General features: G+C 39.5%; 1 protein-coding gene across 7 annotated transcripts in view; it reads right to left on the bottom strand.

Annotated features, from left to right (window-relative positions):
• The window catches only part of MGAT4A (alpha-1,3-mannosyl-glycoprotein 4-beta-N-acetylglucosaminyltransferase A), a 105,195-nt gene that overhangs the window by 33,757 nt on the left and 53,692 nt on the right, over window positions 1-17,746 (bottom strand). For all 7 annotated transcript variants that reach the window (XR_014839446.1, XR_014839445.1, XR_014839448.1 and 4 more), the window contains 2 exon segments: window positions 2,141-2,187; window positions 132-245 (listed from right to left, as the gene is read on the bottom strand). Coding sequence is in view for 3 of the 7 variants with exons in the window: in XM_013987863.3 (XP_013843317.2) it covers window positions 132-245; window positions 2,141-2,187 (161 nt within the window). In the remaining 4 variants the exon portion in view is untranslated.

Genomic DNA, 17,746 nt, shown 5'->3' with positions numbered 1-17,746 from the left:
CCAAAAAATCCTTAGCTCTTACTACTCAGCGCAAACTTCAAATGAGTTAGTTGAGCTTCACTAAATAAGAAGGACATTTATATGATACATATACTGACAAGGATGTGGCATTCTAAACACCACAGGCTCACCTTACTCTTTCTTTAGAATCTCCAAATGTCTCCTTTAAGTTTGTCAGGTCAGGATAATAGCTTTCAGGAGGCGAAATTATTTCCAACAAGCCAGAAGAGATTTCTTTAGAAAACCTATCATTAAAAAAGTTTGCGGAATTACTTAAATTAAGTCCTGTGAGATTTTATATCTTAATGATCAACTTACTGTGTTTAACATAAAAATACTGGGAGTTCCCTTTGTGGCTCAGTGACAACAAGCCCAACTAGTATCCATGAGGATGCAGGTTCAATCCTTGGCCTCACTCAATGGGTTAAGGATCTGTTGTTGCCATGAGTTGTGGTGTAGGTCACAGACATGGCTTGGATCCCACGTTGCTGTGGGTGTAGTGTAGGCTCGCAGCTGCAGCTCTGATTTGACCTCCAGCCTGGGAACTTCCATATGCTGTGGGTACAACCCTAAAAAAAAAAAAAAAAAAAAAAAAAAAAAATCTGTAAGGTATACTGCTATTGTCACAATGTCTTACGTGAAGCAGCTCATCATTGATTTTATCTGCCAGAAAATACAGATTTTTTTCCCCAATAGCACAGGTTTTTTTTTTTTTTTAAATAACGCTTAAAAACATTGTAAAATACTAAAAACCTTAGAGTAGTTTAGAAATTCTAGGCCAATAGCAAGTATTAAATTTCTAAAAAGTATCAGAATTTTAAAAAAGAACAATCAAGGGGTCAAAGAAAATAGGAAGAAAAACAAACTAATGAACTATGTTTATATCTATATACATATATATGCAAAAATAAAAGTTCTTCAATTTTCAGGAAGGCTTAGTTGTGAGGTATAGACCATCTGTCATTCTAAGCTAGTATTTCTTAACTGGGGGCAATCTTGTCCCCTGAGGACATTGAGCAACGTTTGTGCCAAGGTTGAAAAACTGTTGTCAAGCTTTTAAAATCAATCTTAGCTGATTTAAATGTACTTTGTTTCACATATGTATTCTCCCTTAGCTCATGTTTGCAAATCTCCAAAAAAAATGCTTGTGCAATTAACTGCTTGTGCACAAATGTTTCTAGTGCTTCATTGTACTTGGGGGCGGGGCGGGGTGGGGCGGGGGCAGGGGCGGGTGGCTTTGTTTTCCTGCACTTTGAGGACAAAGAGAATTAACAGAATAACAGCAGGAGCCCCATGGACCTGCCCATAGGTTTGGGGGAAGAGAGTCTAGTAATCATTGCCTCCTTTCTATATTTAAGGATTCTCTACCAATTTGTGTTTGCATCAAGGCTGCCAAGAAATTGAGCACTTGAGGAAAAAAATCTAACAAATGCACAATTTCATCCTGAAGTATGCACACATTTTTAAAAATTTCTGGGTTTAGCACTCTGATCGACAAAGATAGAGCCATTTTATCTTTGACCTAGAGCTGGCAAATAACTGTTGCTTTTCTTTTGTCTTTTAAGTAGAAGATATGCCTTTGGGAAGCAAAAACAGTTAGCATTCCAATGAACAAACTCCTATCAGGATTAAGTTTCATGATATCACTATTAAAATTACAAAGGCAATCTTATAAAAACAAATAGTACCTGCAACTTACTAAGATTTCCATCTGTTACCTGCTATATGCCCAGTTCACAGTTAATTGCTAATAAACCTTGGCAGATCTTTAGACATAGTTTAGAACTGAGGTTTGAAACTGAAACCTATCTGCCCTGACAGAGTAAAAGTTTTTTCTTGATAAACAGAGGGTAAAAGATTTAAGTGAGCTCATATGAACCTCTATTCACTGTCTTCAAGATTTAAAACTGCTGTCTGATAGTTTTACATATATATGACACTCAAGTCTTTTCTATAATGAAATACACCAATGAGTCCTTTCAGATAATTTGAAATATACACGAAAACTTTATGATAAGGTAAAAGACCAATGACAGGTGTTCCGGTGAACACTGAACTCCACAGAAAAATGAACCATAAAAGAAGGCATTTTCTTTCGGCAAAAGAGCCAAGAAACAAATTTGCATAATTAAGAACTTACTCTTTCTCGAGGTTGGCTACAACACCATGTACATAATCAATATCTGTCTGGGAAAGAAAAAAAAAAATTGTACCCACATTCATGTTGTATTTTTATTTAACTTTTAATTCTGAACTCAAAATTAAGTAAATGATGAAAACATTCACTGAAAACATATTGACTTTTCAGACAACTTATGGGGATCAGAGTTCTGTATTTTACTTTATTGCACAGCTATATTTCACTGAGTACTTACCAATACAATAAGCAGATCCATGAGTTTGTATGGTTTTCAATTGTCTATGTTCAATTCAATAGAAAAAAAACTAAGCATGGAAACTATTTCTACTTCTGCAATATCCAAACTGTAGGTAGTGACGAAGTAACAGATGCAGCATGCTACAGGGGAAAATTTTTCTACTTTGAATCAAAAACCTAGATTCAGAGAGTTCCCTTCCTGGCTCAGCAGTTAACAAAGCCAACTAGGAGCCATGAGGATGAGGGTTTGATCCCTGTCCTCCCTCAGTGGGTTAGGGATCCGGCATTGCCATGTGCTGTGATGTAGGATGGAGACGTGCCTCAGATCTTGCGTTGCTGCCGCTGTGGTGTAGGCTGGCAGCTACAGCTCCGATTGGACCCCTAGCCTGGGAACCTCCATATGCCGTGGGTGCGGCCCCAAAAAGAAAAAAATAATAATAAAAAAATTAAAAAATAAACCTAGGTTCCAGATTTGCCTCTCTAGCTACTGGCCTATATAATTTAAATCAAATCACTTCTTTAAGCTTCAGTTTCCTATCTCATTAAAAAAAAAAAAGGTGGAAGGAAATAATACCTCAGATATTATGACATTAGATGATGAAGCTATGTAATAAAAAGCTCTATTATTCTGTATTATTATTATTACTATTGTTATTATTATCACTAGGCTGTTAATGAGAATCCAAGTCAAGAGCACATTAATCAGCCAGAAATAAACCTCTATGGAACCCATGAATTTTAAAATTATATACAAGTGAATAGCCAATGCTTCCTACCAATTTTAAAAAAATCTTTGGTTGCCCTTACAGCATGTGGAAGCTCCTGGGCCAGAGACTGAGTCTGCACCACAGCAGCCAACGGAGCTGCTGCAGTGACAAGGCCAGACCCTTAATCTGCTGTACCGCAAGGGAACTTCCCCACCAATTTTAAATACAGTGATGACTTAAAATGTCCAACTGTTAAAAGGAATCAATGATATATCTAGTATGATATATGCTGTAAAGACTACCAAAATACCTCATACCTGAGGAAACTAAAACAAACCAACAAAGATAAAGCTTAACCCTGGAAATTACAAAAGTACTGAATCATAAAAAGTTGTTTTAGAGGAGGTTTTTTTTTTTTTTGGAAAAGTATTTAAATTTTAATTTCTGTTACCTCAAAGTAATTTCTATTTTTTATTGTTAAAGACTTAGGAGTGAGACCTCTTATTAAGACCATATCCTTCAGAGAACAGACTTGTGGTTCCAAGGGGGAGAAGGCTGGGATTAGCAGATAGAAGCTATTATATTTGGAGGGGATAAAGAAAAAGTCCTACTGCATAGCACAGAGAACTCTCTTCAATGTTCTACGATAAACCATAATGGAAAAGAATTTTTTTAAAAAGAGCGTGTGTGTATATGTGTGTGTACACACACACATATATACAATTGAATCACTTTTCTGTACAGCAGAAATTAACACAACATCGTAAATCAACTATACTTCAATTTAAAAAATAAGTTAAAATCGGAGTTCCCGTCATGGCTCAGTGGTTAACGAATCCGACTAGGAACCATGAGGTTGCGGGTTGGATCCCCGGCCTTGCTCAGTGGGTTAAGGATCCGGCGTTGCTGTGAGCTGTGGTGTAGGTTGCAGACGCAGCTTGTATCCTGCGTTGCTGTGGCTCTGGTGTAGGCCGGAAGCAACAGCTCCGATTCAACCCCTAGCCTGGGAACCTCCATATGCCACAGGAGCGGCCCAAGAAATGGCAAAAAGACAAAAAAAAAAAACAACAACAAAAAAAAAAAACACCATTTATATGTAAGTTTACTAATCATTTCATTCTACGAATATTCACTTGGTGTCTACACCATAAACTGGGATGTATGTATCATATCTATTATCATCAAGCTCTGAGTACAGATTAGTAAATAAAATAGACAAGATCTTTGTCTTGTGGAATTTAAAATTCGTGGAAGAGTCAATCCATTAAAAAAAAACAGCATTGGGGAGTTTCCATCGTGGCTCAGTGGTTAATGAACCTGACTAGCATCCATAAGGACACGGGTTCCATCCTTGGCCTCACTCCGTGAGTTAAGGATCCCACATTGCTATGGCTGTGGCATAGGCTGGCAGCTACAGCTCTGATTTGACCCCTAGCCTGGGAACCTCCATATGCCACAAGTGTGGCCCTAAAAAGACAAAAGACAAAAATCAAACAAACAAAAAATGGTATTGGATTAGTATATGCACACCAAGGTATATGGAATGACTGGCCAATGGGACCTGCTGTAGAGCATAGGGAACTCTATCCAATATTCTGTGATAATCTGTGTGGGAAAAGAATCTGTAAAAGAACGGATGTGTGTACATGTATAACTACATCACTTTCTTGTACAGCAGAAATTATTACAACATTATAAATCAACTACACATCAATAAAACTTAAAAAAATTTTTTTAAACACAAAAACCAACACTAGGAGTTTCCTGGTGGCTTAATAGTTAGGATTTGGCTTTCACCTCTGTGGTCCAGGTTCAATTCCTGGTCTGGAAACTGAGATTCCAGAACAAGCTGCTGCACACCATGGCCAAAAACCAACAAACAAAAAACCCTAAAATAATATCTATAAACATATACGTATATAAATATTTGTTAAGTGCTGTATAATTAGCATATAATGAAGGAAAAGAAGTAACCTAATAAAAGGAGAGTCAAAGTCTCTGGAGACTTGACATTTGGACTCAAATATGACACATATTTCTAGTCACATCTATAAAAATCAACAGAAAATACTAAAAGGAATATTTTAAGTTAATAGATATGTTAATTAGGGCTTTGTCTCTACCCTTAGGGTATATGCAAGATGATCCACTGGACTAGATCATACTGCAAAATTTTCTATTTTGGATCTACTTTAGGGGTATAATATGCTATTACTCGAACGCATATGTACAGATGGGAAAGACATGACCAGTGGGAGGCTGGGCAGGAAAGCCTGGCTCGCACTGCAGTCCTGGACAAGTCCTGGTGAGACAGAAAGGTTGAACTGGCCCAAGAGGCCAGAAGGTGGTTTCTGGCTTAGGCTTGATAACATTATTCAAGGTGTCCCTATGTTTGCTCATCTTCCTTCTACCCATTCTTGGAAAAAATTACACTTGAAATCTTAAGGCTGTGAAAGGACTTGCTTAGGACTCAGAAGCCCACTGGTCAATGGTCCTCAGCCTACGAAGTAGCAGGAGGCCAGGGAAGCAGCACTGTTAATGGGCCTTTGGGCTGCCCACTGATACAAGGACAGAGTTTGGAGTACCTGCCTTTGACACCCACACACCCAGGTGGTATAAAGTTCTAGGCAGCATGAAAAGTTTGTATTGCTGGGGTTCCCGTCATGGCGCAGTGGTTAACGAATCCGACTAGGAACCATGAGGTTGCAGGTTGGATCCCTGGCCTCGCTCAGTGGGTTAAGGATCTGGTGCTGCCGTGAGCTGTGGTGTAGGTTGCAGATTCGGCTCGGATCCCTCGTTGCTGTGGCTCTGGCGTAGGCCAGTGGCTACAACTCTGATTCGACCCCTAGCCTGGGAACCTCCATATGCCGCGGGAGTGGCCCAAAGAAATAGCAAAAAGACAAAAAAAAAAAGAAAAGTATGTAATGTTAAGTTTAAGACAGTTCATCTGAAAAAAAGACCCAAAAGCAGTTTTCCCAAGCTATTTAAAGACATGCTATTGTCTCTGGTTTGCATTCTTTTTGAAAATATGTAGTATTCGTACTTTTCTTTTTTTTTTTTTTTTTTTTTTGGTCATTTTTGGCTGCCCCACGGCATATGACATATGGAGCTCCCAGGCCGGGGATCAGAGCCACAGTCCTGACCAAAGCCACAGCCGCAGCAACACAGGATCCCTAACACACTGTGCCGGGCTGGGGACAGACCCCCCGTCTCTGTGGCTCCCAAGACACCACTGACCCTGTTGCACCACAGAGGAAGCTCCACTTTTCTTTTTTTGAACATAGTGTGTCTTTTCTTTGGCTTCTTTTAAGATCTTCTCTTTAACTCTGGTTTTCAGCAATCTGATTAGGACACACTATGAAGTGGTTTTCTGTATGTTTATTCTGCTTAGGGTTTGTGAGCTTCTTGAATCCGAGGTATTATATTTTTTTTTAAATATGGAAAACGGGAGTTCCCATCATGGCGCAGCAGAAATGAATCCTACTAGGAACCATAAGGTTGTGGGTTCAATCCCTGGCCTTGCTCAGTGGGTTAAGCATCCAGTGTTGCCATGAGCTGTGGTGTTCGTCACAGACACAGCTTGGATCTAGCATTGCTGTGGCTCTGGTGTAGGCCTTTGCTGCAGCTCCAATTAGACCCCTAGCCTGGGAACCTCCATATGCTGTGGGTGTAGCCCTAAAAAGACAAAAAATAAAAATAAATAAAGTATAACATGGAAAAGTTTCAGCCATTATCCCTTCTTTCTCTGCTCATCTGGAACTCCAATTTTGCATATTACAGACAAGTTAATTATAAGTTGCTGATGTACTTTTATTTTTTCAGTCTTTTTCACTATATACTTAATTTTGGATAAATTCTATTGTTTTTCTTTAAGTTCACTGACCTTTTCTTCTGCAGCAGGTAATCTGCTGTTAAGCCTTTAGAGTAAATTTTTAATTTCAGATATTGCACTGTTCACTGCTATATGTTTCATTTAATTCTCTTATACACAGATATCCCTCCCTTTTCAAAAGTTTGGTTTATGTCATTTCACTTAGATGAAAGACCTATATTAGTACTCGCTTTTGCTAAGCAAAAGAAATCTGAAGGGGATTTTTGCTTTTACAAAAAACAGGTAATTGCTTCACTTTAAGCCATTTTTGGTGTACAAAAGTTTCATAGGAATGCTCCACTTTCAGATAGCAGGGGAAACCTGTGTCTTCCATTCTATTCCTCTTTGTGTTATTTCTTTTAAGTACTTGAAATGTGCATAATAGTTGTTTTATTGTCCTTATCTGTCAGTTCTATCACCTCTGTCATTTATAGATTTGCTCCTAATGGCTAAGTTTTCTTCTGGTTATGAGTCACTTTTTTTGTTTTGGTTTGGTTTTTGCTCCTTGGAATACTAATGGTTTTTTATTTGATACTGGACATTATATATGGACTTTTTTTTTTCTTTTGTTTTTTTTAGGGTCACACCCACAGCATATGGAAGTTTCCAGGCTAGGGGTCGAATCAGAGCTACAGCTGCCAGCCTATGACATAGCCACAGCAATGCCAGATCCGAGCCACAGCTTCAACCTACACCACAGCTCACAGCAACACTGGATCCTTCCCACTCCTGGGTATCTATCCAGAGAAAAACATGACTCAAAAAGATACACGTACTCCAATGTTCACTGCAGCACTATATACAATAGCCAAGACATGGAAACAACCTAAATGCCCATCGAAAGAGGAGTGAATAAAGAAGATGTGGTACATATACAGAATGGACTATTACTCAGCCATTAAAAGGAAAGAAACAGTGGAATGTGCAGCAACGTGGATGGACCTAGAAATTATCATGCTACATGAAGTCAGTCAGTGAGACACCAACCCCATATGCTATTACTTACATGCGGAATCTAAAAAAAGGACACAATGAACTTCTTTGCATAACAGATACTGACTCACAGACTTTGAAAAACTTATGGTTTCCAAAGGAGACAGGTTGGGGGTTGGGGGGTGGCTTGGGGGATTGGGATGGAAATGCTATAAAATTGGGTTGTGATGTTCATTGTACAACTATAAGTATAATAAAATTCATTGAGTAATTTCAAAAATTAAAATAAAGTTCATTGAGGAAAAAAAAAACTATCACAAAAAGAAATCTATAGATTAACCTGAGTTGTAAATGCAGATATAAACTCATCAATAAAATACTGGCAAATCAAAAAACAAACAAACAAAAAAACCACACAGGATCCTCAACCCACCAAGTGAGGCCAAGGATCAAATCCGAGTCCTCAGAGATACTAGTCAGATTTGTTGCCACTGAGCTACAACAGGAACTCCTATATGTGGACATTGTTGAGTGTCATGATTCTGCTGTCTTCTTTTAGACACTGCTGAGCTTTATTCCAGCAGGTAGCTTTCTGTGGATCAGTTGGTTCCTATCAGCCTCTTTCTAAGCTTAGCTGGGGTGGGTCTAGAGTAACCACTTCAAGGATAGTTCAGCTCCTCTGGAGTCTTTGTCGAATACCTGGCATGATCACCATGGACTTACCATTTTGGCTAGTGACCCTCATCCTATGTGAGCAACGGGATTTCGTTCAGGTTATAGCTCCCTGATCATTCTTTTCCCAGAGCTGTGGCACTTCACCCTGAGTGTATGTGATCCAGTACAACAAAGACTCAAAGGCACCATCGTTCCCTGTATAGGAGTCTTCTTTCTGGAACTCTGTGGTGCAATTTCCAGCTGCTGTCTTTGGGATTCCTGCAACGTGATCTGGAATACAGCTCCAGGCAGAAAGAAAGTTGGAGCAACTGCACTGCCCACTCCATTTATTTCACTCCCTCAAGGAATCACATCTTGCCTGGTCTGCTGTCCAATGTCTGCGAACAACTGCATCATATATTTGATCTAGCTTTTTCACTGCTTATAGCAGAAAAATCTGCCTGGTCCTTATTAACTCCATCAGGGATGGAAACAGATGCCACTTTTTATGATAAAGAACCAAAGAGAATTCCAGAGAGATTATGTGTACCAGTGACAAATCAAAGGGCTAAAATGACAGGCATGTGCCAGAATGGGCCTGGCAGCTCATAATAAATTTTATTTCCCTAGGGTCCAAGGAAAAGCTACTCCTATCCACCTCTTGTTTGGTTTTATGATACTTTATTTATTTATTTTTGTCTTTTGTCCTTTAGGGCCACACTGGCAGCATACAGAGGTTCCCAGGATAGGGGTCTTTTCCAAGCTGTAACTGCCGGCCTACACCACAGCCACAACAACGTCAGATCCGAGCCACATCTGTGACCTACACCACAGCTCCTGGCAACGCCGGATCCTTAACCCACTGAGCGACTCCAGGGATCAAACCCAAAACCTCATGGTTCCTAGAAGGATTCGTTTCCACTGCATCACGACGGGAACTCCAATTTTATGAGACTTTAAATTCAATGCAGATGTACCAAAAAAAGCTAACACATGCCACCGTTAGCTCTCAGTTTCTAAAGTAGTCAAGGTGTTGAAAGAAGAGAGTAAGAAAGAGGAAGTTAAGAGGATAGGTATGGTGGAAAAAAGGGGCTAGTTTTTCATTTTCTTTTCTTTTTTTCTTTTTTTATCTTTTTAGGGCCATGTCCGAAACATATGGAGGTTTCCAGGCTAGGGGTAGAATCAGAGCTGTAGCTGCCCGCCTACACCACAGCCACAGCACCTTGGGATCTGAACCTCATCTGTGATCTACACCACAGCTCACAGCAGTGCCAGATCCTTATCCCACTGAGCAAGGCCAGGTGTCGAACCTGCATCCTCATGGATACTAGTCAGGTTCATTAACCACTGAGCCACGACAGGAACTCCATCATTTGCAATACATCTATCATAGCCTTTCTTCCTTTCCTTCTCCTAAACAGTTTGTTGATGCTACAGCAACAGTTCTCAAGTTTTTATGATTAGAGCACCATCCAAATATGTTCATAATTTGAATACTTTTTACCACCTTCATGAATATCCTAGTCCAAGCCACATATGAATTATGATACCAGTTTTCTAAGTAATCCCTTAGCTTATACCTTTTCCAAAGCAGCCACTCTGATCCTTTTAAACAGTAATTCATGTTATCCTTGCCGAAAATGTATAACTGCAATCTAACCAAGAGAAAATAATCATCCAAGTCCAAATTGAGACCCCCTACAAAGTAACAGATTAGTACTCATGAAAAGTCAATGATTTCAGGGAACACAAGAAAAGACTGCAGAACTGTCATGGACAGGAGGAAACTAAGGAGAACAACGAAACGCAATGTGATATTTTGGGTTGTATGCCGAAACAGAAAAACAGGGTGGGATTTCAAAATACAGTGTTTTAAAGTACCTCAAAAGAAAGAAAAACATAAGTCAAGTGAGTGTCTTTTCTACTTGAAACCCTCACCTGGCTTTCTTTCCATCTTAATTAGATCACAGTTTCCAAACAGACCTATTTCCTCTTAAAAAGTAAAATTTTCCTGGAACACAATCCCATCCTTTCATTTACATATTGTTTCTGGCTGTTTGGGGGCTACAACAGCAGAGTTGAACAGCTACAACAGAGACTGCATGGCCTGCAAAGGGTAAAATATGTGTCATGTGGCCCTTTACAAAAAACCCAAAAACAAAAGCCTTTGCCAGTCCCCTGACTGAGGGCAAAGGCAAAGTTCTCACAATGGCCTTCGGTGCCGAAGTGATCGGGCCCAACCCACTCCTTCTCTGCAAGTCTCCTACTGCTGTGGCCCTCACCTTTTCTGCTTCAGCCACTCTGGCCTCTACTCGCTGTTTCACAAAATGTGCCAAGCCATGCTGTCGCCATAGGGCCTTTGCACACACTGTGACTCTGTTTAGACTGTCCAACTCTTGCATCCTGCAGGGCTTTGTCCAAGTATCTAATAAACCACCCCTTGGCAATACTGTTCTCCCTTTCTTTCTTTCTTTCTTTTTTTTTTTTTTTTTTTAGGGCCACACCCATGGCATATGGAGGTTCCCAGGCTAGGGGTCTAATTGGAGCTACAGCTGCCAGCCTACACCACAGCCACAGGAACGCCAGATCCTAGTCACATCTGCTACCTACCCCACAGTTCATGGCAACACCAGGGCCTCAACCCACTGAGCAAGGCCAGGGATTGAACCCACAACCTCATGGTTTCCCAGTTGTACTCTTTTCCGCTGCACCACGATGGGAACTCCTGTTCCCTCTTCCTTATTTACTCTGATTTATTCTCCACAGCACTCATTACCATCCAACATATATTTGTTTTTTATTTATTTTATTTATTTTTATTTTTTTTTTGCTTTTTAGAGCCACACCTGGGGCATATGGAGGTTCCTAGGCTAGGGGTCTAATTGGAGCTACAGCTGCCAGCCTACACCACAGCCACGGCAATGCATGATCAAGCCACATCTGCGACCTATACCACAGCTGATGGCAACACTGGATCTTTAACCCACTGAGCGAGGCCAGCGATCGAACCCACAACCTCATGGTTCCTAGTCGGATTTGTTTCCATTGCACCACAACAGGAACTCCCATATATAAATTTTTTAATCTGTCCATCTCTGTAAAGTAAGTCTCATTTGGCAGAGATTTTGTTTTATTCAGTGACAAGTCTAATACTTACCACTGTTTCAGTAAATATTTGTTGAATTACAAGCAAATTTTATAAGATGTTATAAGTATAAAATTTATTCCTGATTGGCATTTGTGTCATTGATAACCAATGCATAAGCAAACATCTTAAAAATTTAGCTGCTAAAAAAGTTGTAGGCCAAAAATACTACTGAAACACCAGACAGTAATCTGTAATTTAAAATAAAGAACAGAAATAACTAACAACTTGGCAGATAATCAGCAAGTCTGTAGAAGACTTGTACAAGTCTATCAACCAACTTGACCTAGCGGACATCTATAAAATACTCCTCCCTTTTTTTTTTTTTTCCCTCTATTTTTGGCCACCCTGCATTTGCGGCATATGGAGTTCCCAGGACAGGGATCAGATCCAAGTCACAACTGCAGCCTATGGTGTAGCTGTGGCCACACTGGACCCTTCCTTAACCTGTTGCGCCAGGCTGGGGATCAAACTTGTGTCCCAGCATTCCCAAGATGCCGCCTGTCATATTGTGCCACAGTGGGAATTCCTAAAACACTCCTCTTGTCAACAGCAGAATCCATTCTTTTTAAGCCACATGGACCCTCATTCAGGATAGAACATATACGAGTCCATAAATAAGTATTTATGAATTTAAAAGGTCTGACATTATGCAAAGTCTGTTCTCTAACTACCATGGAGCTGAATTAGAACTCAAACAAGAGAAGGAAATTTGGGAAACACACAAATGGGTATAAATTAAACAACACATTTCAAAATAAACCATGAGTGAAAAAAGCACTTAGAAAGTATTTTGATCTGAATAAAAATTAAAACTTGACATGTCAAAATTTATGTGAAGCAGCCAAAGTAGTACTTAGTGTGGAAGTTCATGAAATAGAAAAAGAGAGAAGTGATAAAGTCAACAAAGTTGGTTCTGTGAAAAGATCAAAAAATGATCATCAATTAAATAGCATCACGATGAATTTTTTCTACTTTATCTGATGGCCAGAGAGCTGGAGCTGAAAGACCTAAAAAATCTCAGAGGGGGAAGAAATTGTGGAAGAAAAAGAAAGGGAAATGGGGGTGGAGTAGGAAGAATGAAGACAGGAGACTGCTGTTTAGCATCATAAACCTTGCTGAACTATTAGACTCTTAGCCATGTGCATATATAACTAAGAAATATTTTTTTCAAAAAGGAGGGAAAAAAAAGAGACAAATATAGAAAAACATATTCCTATGTAATGACAGACTACAAGTTATGGGCATGACCTAGTATCTAATAGGATTTTTTTTTAAGATGTTTAATCTCCTCCAGTACCTTCCTCATTTTAGCACTTCAATAAATGCTAGTTCAGTGAGTGAAAGAACACTTAGAATGAAATCTGAAATCTGTTCTCTTGCCTCTATTTAAACAGATGATGAACAGGTAATTATGAGAGTTGAAGAAAACATCAGTATATATAGAGAGGGCTACTGTTTCCGAAGTCAGTCTACTACTCAGGTGCCTTGGGGTGGAACAAGGTCCAAAACACAGCTAACTAACACCTGGCTGGAAGGAAGTACACTACAGTGTCTAACCAGAAAAGATGAAACCCCACATACAGAGTTCCTCCCAGGACACAGCACTGACATTATGGATAACCATCAAAGAGAAACAGATAAAAAACTGAAAACTCTATTTTCAGTAAGACAAGTATTACTAACCAAAATTCTCAAGCTCAAAAGGAACCCAGTTTGGTTCCAATAACCCAAACTAATGCGTAGGATCGTGCAGACTAGCTCTATTTGCAGGAAGCAGCCAGAGTCTTTGAAGCTACAAAGACATAATCTTTGATCAAAAAAACCCTAAGAGTGTGAAACACTCTGCAGTTCCTCCTCCCCTGTAAACCAGCTGCCTAGGGGAAAAAAAGCCATTTCCTTCAATGATGATTCATAAGGAAGCAACCACCACAGAAGTACACAAAAACAAGAAAAAAGGGAGAGATACAACAAAACCTATGAACAAAAACAAAAAACGACATTGACAGCCACAAAACAGAAAAGTTTCTCTTTTTTTGTTTGTTTGTTTGCTTTTTAGGGCTGTACCCTTGGCGTATAGGAGGTTCCCGGGCTAGGGGTTGAATCGGAGCTGCAGCTGCTGGCCTACAGCACAGCCACAGCAATGTGGGATCCAAGCCACATCTGTGACCTACACCACAGCTCATGGCAACGACAGATCCTCAATCCATTGAGCAAGGCCAGGGATCAAACCCACATCCTCATGGATCCTAGTAGGGTTTGTTAACTGCTGAGCCACAAAGGGAACTCTCCAGGAAAGATTTTCAATAGCTGGTACTAGAGTCAACGAAAATCCATCTAAGTGTGGTCTCACCACATTTCACACAACAGTGTTGAACTCAAAAGTCTCAGTCGCATTGTTCTCATTTTAGAGATGAAGAAACTGAGGCAGAAAGAGAAAATGACCTGCTCTAGTGGCAGAATCCACACCCTAAATACAGATCATGTGACTCCAAACTCAGTGTTTATTACATCTTAGTGATCAGATAAATGGCTTCAGCAAGACGATCTTGAATCTTCATGAGCACATGGAAGTTCCCAAGCTACAGGTTGAATAAGAGCTGCAGCTGAGGCCTATGCTACAGCCACGGCAACACTGGATCCGAGCCACATCTTGAACTATGCTGTGGCTTTCAGCAATGCTAGATCCTTAATCCACTGATCGAGGCCAGGGATCAAACCCACATCCTCAAGGAGACCACATCAGGTCCTTAACCCACTGAACCACAATGGGAACACCCATAAGGATATTTTTTTTTATTTGTAATTTAAAAATTTTAAGGCTTTTTTTTTTTCTGATGAAAATCAATACACTCTTATTGCAAAAAAAAAAATCTAATTTTACAAAACTGCATGGAATGGAAAGTGGTATCTCCCTCATAACCCCAACTCTCAAGGTATCTGCTACTAATAGTCTTGAGTTTAACCCACAAGACCATTTTCTCTTTTCATCTCATTATGCACATTAGGAGCTATATAAATGTGTGAGGTGCTTGAATATATTTACATACTTGCAAATGTTTCTACTGGATCAATTTTTAGAAGCAGGATGTGGGATCACAGAGTAAACTTTACATTTCAACAGCTATTGCCAAACCGCTTTCCAAAGAGGCTGTACCAATTTCTACTGACATACAATTATGTGATTGACAAACTGGGGATTACTTAAAATGTAAAATGTCTATAAAAGACAAAAAACATCATAAAAGAAGTTCATACAAAAGACAAACTGGACAAAAGAGTTAATTAAAGAGTTAACATCATAGAGAACAGACTGTGGTTGCCAAGGGGGAAGACAGAAGGAGTGGGAAGGACGAGGAGTTCGGGGTTAGTAGATGCAAACTATTACATTTAGAATGGATAAGAAATGAGGTCCCACTCTATAGTGCATGCCAGAAGATAAAATAAGCAAGGGAATGTATATGTATGAATGACTGGGTCCCTTTGCTGTACATCAAAAATTGACACAAGGCTGTAGACCAACTATACTTGAAAAACAAAAAAAAGTTCAACTGAAAAAAAAGAGTTAATGACAAAGAGTTCATTCCTCTCATATACAAAAATTTCTCAAATTCAAAAATGACAAATGAAAAATGAGCTGAGGCTATAAAAATAAATACAAATGGCCAAAATACATATAAACCGACATCTAATTCTATTCAATAAAGAAACCCAAATTAAACTAAAGCAAGGTATTATTTTTTTACTCATAAAATCGGCCAAAGCAAATATCTTACAGAGCACGGGGCAGGGCCCTGCTGGAAGAGGGGGTATTAACTGGTCCAACATGCAGGCATCTTGCCCAGGTGTGAACACTTCATGTGGGTGGGTTCTACTAGCCATCCCACATTTAGAAACTGATCCCACATCAGGAACTACACATATGCACCATCACTTATTTACAGCAGTGTTCAATGCAGTGTGACAAGAGCAGCAGAAGTATGGAAACAGCCTGAATCAGCCTGTCAATCAGAAATTAAATAAAGGATGTTAAAACCATACAATGGAATGTTTTGTGGTGGTAACAATGATGCTCTGATAGCTACTCATCTTAGCATGGAGAAATGTCCATGCTACTAAGAAATATACAAAACAACTCCATCTACATATATGGATACAAGCCATAGGAAAAATTTCCTAGGATATATGTATTTCAGAATAGCAATAGTAATTATATCTATAGAGAGGAATTACATGTAATTTTCCAATATATATTTCTATAATTGTTTGGAACAATATACATCTGTTTACCTGTCTACAAAAGAAAACATACGAATATTTTTATTTAAAAAGAGACAACAAACACTGAAAAGTTGGGAATCGGTGGATCAGAACCAGAGGAGGTTCTAAATCCCATCCCATTATGAAATGCTTTATAATAATTAAGGAAATATATATATATATAAATATATATTTTCCCTATTGTTTAAAAAAAAAAAAAAAAAAAGCTCCTTGCTCAAGAGTTACTCTTTCCAGGAATTCCCCCGGTGGAGTAACAGTACAAACCCGACTGCTATCCATGAGGACATGGGTTGGATCCCTAGCCTTGTTCAGTGGGTTAAGGATTTGGTGTTGCCATGAGCCGTGGTATAGGTCGAAGACGCAGCTCAGATCTGGTGTTGCTGTGGTTGTGGTGTAGGCCGGCAGCTGCAGCTCCAATTCAACCCCTGGCCTGGAAATTTCCAAATGCCACAGGTATGGTCCTAAAAAGACCAAAAAAAAAAATTTTACTCTTTCCTTATATCTTTTGAGGAGCTTAAAAGAAGCAAATACAATAAAGAAAGGTAATATTTCTTATTCACATGATACTTTGACTGTTTTTTTGGCCACATCCACAGCATGCATAAGTTCTGGGGCCAGGGATCGAACCCACACCGCAGCAGTGACAACGGTGGATCCTTAACCTGCTAAGCCACCAGGTAGCACCTTAACTTTTAAAATAATAATGTGGTTGCATCTTGGAAGTGCGGAGAAGGGGTAGAGAGAATAAAGAGACGATGAAACCCCAACAGAGTCTAAACCTTTCTCAGGTTTTGAAACTCCCAAAGATGGAGTTCCTGCCATGGTGCAGTGGATTAAAAATCTGTGGGTTTGGGATGGAAATGTTCTAAAATTAGGTTGTGCTGATGGTTGTACAACTATAAAGATAATACAATTCACTGAATTAAGAAAAGAACATGGACAACAGACTTGGGGTTGCCAAGGGGGAGGGGGAGGGAGTGGGATGGACTAGGAATTTGGGGTTAATAGATGCAAACTATTGCCTTTGGAATTGATAAGCAATGGGATCCTGCTGTATAGCACAGAGAACTATATCTAGTCACTTATGATGAAGGATAATGTGAGAAAAAAAGAATGTATACAAGTATGTGTGACAGGGTCACCTTGTTGTACAGTAGAAAATTGACAAAACACTGTAAACCAGCTATAATGGAAAAAATAAAAATCATTATTAAAAAAAAAAAAAAAGGAGTTCTGGTCGTGGATCAGTGGTTAACGAACCCGACTAGTAGCCAAGAGGTTGTGGGTTTGATCCCTGGCCTCGCTCAGTGGGTTAAGGATCTGGTGTTGCCGTGAGCTGTGGTGTAGGTCAAAGATGCAGCTCAGATCCCATGTTGTTGTGACTGTGTCATAGACTGGTGGCTATAGCTCTGATTGGACTCCTAGCCTGGGAACCTCCATATGCCAAGGGTGCAGCCCTAAAAAGACAAAAAAAAAAAAAAAAAAAAAAAAAAAAGAAAGAAAATTGCAGTGGCTGGAATCGCCGTGGAGGTGTGGGTTTGATCCCCAGTCCAGTGCAGTGGGTTAAAGAATCTGGTGTTGCCGCACCTGTCATATAGGCCACAGCAGTGGCTCAGATTCAGTCTCTGGCCCGGGAATTCCAGATGCCATGGATGCAGCCATTAAAAAGAAAAATGAACCAAAAACCTCCAAATATCATCACTGCAAATCTTCAGATTCAGGTCAAAGAGCTAGAAATGGGGACTCATTGTAAAGCTTTAAGTACATAACATTATCCT

The sequence above is a fragment of the Sus scrofa genome, chromosome 3, assembly GCF_054392235.1.
Source record: "Sus scrofa isolate SSC_HxYL_T2T_F1_AM1 chromosome 3, Sscrofa_HxYL_maternal_Yorkshire_Landrace_v2.0, whole genome shotgun sequence".
NCBI lineage: Eukaryota > Metazoa > Chordata > Mammalia > Artiodactyla > Suidae > Sus > Sus scrofa.
Note: the sequence above shows the minus strand (reverse complement) of the source record. Positions and strands in the feature narration are given on the sequence as shown.